Here is a 4,175-nt window from a genome sequence, read left to right as displayed (position 1 = left end):
AGAGAGTATCCAAATCAAACAGACTAAAAATCTTAACATAAGCGCGAAAGCAACAAGCAGCCTCCGGTTAAAAAAACCCGATTCATGAACCAACTCATACAGCCACAATTCTTGTCATAAGAAAGGTATGATATGCATTCGTTTGGCGAGTTCTCTAAAAACAAATTGTCTTAAGAGTTCGCTGCAATATCTTCCAAGGAAACTTGAACCTAATCCAGCACGGTTTGAGCCAGATTTACCCGTAAATATGTACAGATTGAAGCCCTCACCCCTCAACTGAATGTGTACAAGGCGATTCCACCGAAAAATAGTTGAGGGATGAAATCCGCACTTCTCAAAAAGTTAAGGGGCAAATATGCACTTTTCTCTAGGAACAAAGGAGTTCGAGGCACTGAAGACGGAAGAGAAGGAATCAAGGTGGATGGAGGTGAAGGCCATGGAGGAGCGCAACATGGTCATTCAAAAGAAGAAGTTGGCAATCCTTGCGAAGGCCGTGAATACAAAGAAGATGGAGCAGGAACTGAATAGCATGTTCATAGCACCGATCGATGGGCTTGATGCAGACCAAGTGCCCTATCTATCCATCATGAAGCAACAAATCTAGCAGGGGGAGAGCTAGGGGTACAAGTGGAAGTGCAAGCAGTCATGAGCGATGCTCTATGCTTGGTTTCTTTGCCATGTTTGAACCGTTTGTCATATGCTTGATTTTGAGTTTGTCTTTCACATTTGAAATTTATGCCACTTAATTGAAGTTTAGTTCTTGAAAGTGGTATGATATGAAATCACTATGAATGATAGGTGGTTGAGACACAAATATTTGAGTTATTTTGATGGTCAAATAGTTTTGTCTATGTATGTAGTAAAACAGGAAAAAAAACATAAGGAGAGGTTTATAGAGACACTGCATGTTCATCCTCATGTTCATCCTCTGCATGTTTCCACACAGCCCATCGTGTCATGCTGTGTCGATCGATGGATTTGATCTTGCAGGTTAATGTAGACCTTCAGCTGCTCAGGTAGGAGTCGTTCAACCTCATCATCGGGGTGAATTTCACCAAGAGCAACGAGTGGGCATGTGCTCTGTCTTAACTATCTACCATTAGCTCCTTTCCGTCAGATATAAGGCATCACCTAAACTTTACACTAACTTGAGTAGTTCTGAACTTTTCATGGGATGATCAATGAATATAGAGTATAGATGCTAGATGATCCTGACGTCTTCTAACCTGCTCATCATCGATACTGGGAGCATACTGGTGGTCGAAACTATGAATGATGGCGGCTTTTGGATCGGCAACTTCGTCGGGGGCCATATATGATGACTTTCTTTTGTGAATACGCAAAGATTGCGTATTTTTTTCATGGACAAAAGAAGTTAAAATGAGCACAAGGGTACACCACATGTCATGAACAATTATAGTTGCTGCAAATTTTGTCTTTGGTTATTGAATCAAATAAACTGTGTTCATGTCAAACATAATACTGAATGCATATGGTGTATAATTTTTTTAGGAAACTAGTTGAGCTGCCGTACGTTGTGAAAACTAAACACATACTACTAAAAATTGTTTCTATAATTTTCGCTGTAGAGCATGTTAAAATATAACAATACTTCAGATGGTGGAAAGATGTATCAATTGAAATAAAACGTCCAGCTATAGTATTATTTCAAATAGGTTTACAATATATTCAGGAACCACATATTGATCTAGCCGCACTACACTAGTTATCGCACAATACTAATGATGTGATGCAATAGTAGAACTTTGCAATTTATTTTCTACGTGGGTATAATTATAGTCTTACAGTATGCATTCATTTCTTAGAGTCTATATACTGACTAGACTCCGAGAATAGGTACGCGAAGGACAGGGCGCAGCGGGAGCTGGTCCGTCCGCCGTGCGGTGAGGCCGAACGTCTCTGTCATGTCAAGCTCCGCCGAGCCTGGCCCTGGTGGCTTCCAGTCAAAGTGGAAGAGCATGCTTGCAAGCGGGAGCTCGACGCCGGCGAGGCCAAACGCCATCCCAGGGCACATCCTGCGGCCGGCGCCAAACGGCAAGAACGCAAAGTCACCACCCCCAAAATCTGCCTTTGCTGCTTCTTCCTCGAACCGTTCCGGCCGAAACTCCTCAGGCGCGTCGGGCCAATAGCGCTCATCGCGGCCTAGAGACCAAGCATTGACCAACACCTGCGTGCCCCGCTGCACGTCGTATCCCTGCACTTGGCACGGTTCCTGGCACTCGCGAAACAACAACGGCAGGGGCGGGTGCAGCCGCAGCGTCTCTCGGATGACCAAGCGTAGGTATGGGAGCTCGCTTAGGGCGTGCTCGGCCACGGTTCCACTAGCATGGAAGGCTTGTCGCACCTCAGTTGTCGCCTTCTGCATGGCCACCGGGTTGTTGATAAGCTCTGATATGGCCCACTCAATTGTCGTAGTTGTTGTTTCACTGCCCGCGGAGAATACGTCCTGTCCATAAAACATGAGATTTTTAGATGAATAATGACCCACATGAGATAACATGCGTTTTAGGATAGGGTGTGGCTAGGTCTCAGTCGACTGAGACTTCGCAAAGTCTCAATCAAGTGACACATAGTGTATAAAAGGAAAAGAAATAAAAAAACAAAAAACTTTACACGAATCTGCATGAAAAATCAAAGGAATATAACATCGACTGAGACTTCGCGAAGTCTCAGTCGACTGAGATTTAGCAGCACCGTTTAGGATAACTCTGTCCACTTTAACTTAGCAAGCAGTGTTAGCTTACGGAGATGTTTTTATGCATTGCCTATAGTGTTTCAATATAATAAATGTGCAAATAAGACCGCTATGCGAAGAGAATACTGTACGTACCAAGATGATGGCTTTGACGGCGTCCATGTGGATGGGAAACTTGAGACCACCCTCCTTCTGGATCTTGAGCAGCACGTCGAGCAGGTCCTCGGCGTGGCCTCCGCCGCCGTCCATCCTCTCCAGGTGCTCCTCAACGATGCCGTCGAGCATGGTGTACAGGGTGTGGCGGCACTCCTCGGCTCCACTGAACCACGCGGCGATCCGGGACGATGGCCACATGTCGGCCAGGTTGAACCCTGACGCGAGCTGCACGATGCGATCGAGCTCCCGGAGGAACGCGTCGCGCTCCTTGCACCGGTCGCCTATCACGGCGCGCGCCGTGCTGTCCGTCACGAGCGTGGACAGCACACCGCGCATCTCCACGGGGCGCGTCGCCGCCGCAGCCTCACCGACGACGCGGAGAGCTGTGGCGACCTCCTCCTCACGGATGGCGCGGAACGAGAGGACGCGGCGCGCGGTGAAGAGCTCGGACACGGCGATCTTCCGGAGCTGGCGCCAGTACTCCCCGTAGGGCGCGAAGACGATGTCCTGGCCGCCGTAGGAGAGCACGCGCATGGTGGTGCTCAGCGGCCGCGTCGCGAACATGGTGTCGTGATTCTTCATCACCTCGCGCGCGCCCTCCCGGGAGGACACCACCAGCGTGGGAACCTGGCCGAGCTGCAGCATCACGGCCGGCCCGTAGCGCCGCGCCAGGTCGCGCATCGCGCGGTGAGGGAGCTGCCCGGCCAGGACGAGGTGGTGCAGGCTGCCGATCACCGGCAGCTGCCACGGCCCGGGCGCCATGCGCAGGCCATCGCCACGCGCCCCCCAGCGCCGGCGGCCCGCAATCACGATGAGCAGCGACACGAGAGCTACGGCGAGGCAGGCCGTGATGTAGGCGTCCTCCATTTGAGCTCTCTCCGGTGATCCTTCCTTCCACTAGATGTATGTTTGCAAGTTGTGAGTGGCTCAATCCGATCTCAACTGAAATTTATAGGATCACAACCTCGGCGTGGTGGGGTTCAAGATAGGACTGCATGGTCAAGGGTCAACATTTAACGGCTCTTTTCCAGCCACGGTGACGCCATCACTAGACACGGGTCGGCCATTTAGACATCTTGACGGAAAATTTCCACGTGCATGGGCGGTACGTACATGCATGCTTGACTTGTACACTGAAGGTGCCCAAGAAATTTCAAGCTTTATGGTGATATGTACGTCGGCACGTACGACGGTACGAGGCCTGAATCAGGTGCATGCATGCATGTATGCAACATGGGCCGGATAGAGCCAAGTCTACCGTCTCCAGCACGCCTCACCTGACCAGAACCAAATATCTTCCCGC

General features: G+C 49.8%; 1 protein-coding gene across 1 annotated transcript; it reads right to left on the bottom strand.

Annotated features, from left to right (window-relative positions):
- Positions 1-1,637: 1,637 nt before the first annotated feature.
- LOC123098752 (zealexin A1 synthase) lies at positions 1,638-3,800 on the bottom strand. Its single transcript, XM_044520824.1, has 2 exons — positions 2,852-3,800; positions 1,638-2,467 (listed from the first exon to the last, which is right to left on the bottom strand). Exons 1-2 carry the CDS (start codon positions 3,737-3,739, stop codon positions 1,841-1,843), a joined length of 1,515 nt encoding a protein of 504 aa, XP_044376759.1. The 5' UTR covers positions 3,740-3,800; the 3' UTR covers positions 1,638-1,840.
- Between the last annotated feature and the right edge of the window lie 375 nt (positions 3,801-4,175).

The sequence above is a fragment of the Triticum aestivum genome, chromosome 1B (genome assembly GCF_018294505.1).
Source record: "Triticum aestivum cultivar Chinese Spring chromosome 1B, IWGSC CS RefSeq v2.1, whole genome shotgun sequence".
In the NCBI taxonomy this organism is placed as follows: domain Eukaryota; kingdom Viridiplantae; phylum Streptophyta; class Magnoliopsida; order Poales; family Poaceae; genus Triticum; species Triticum aestivum.
Note: the sequence above shows the minus strand (reverse complement) of the source record. Positions and strands in the feature narration are given on the sequence as shown.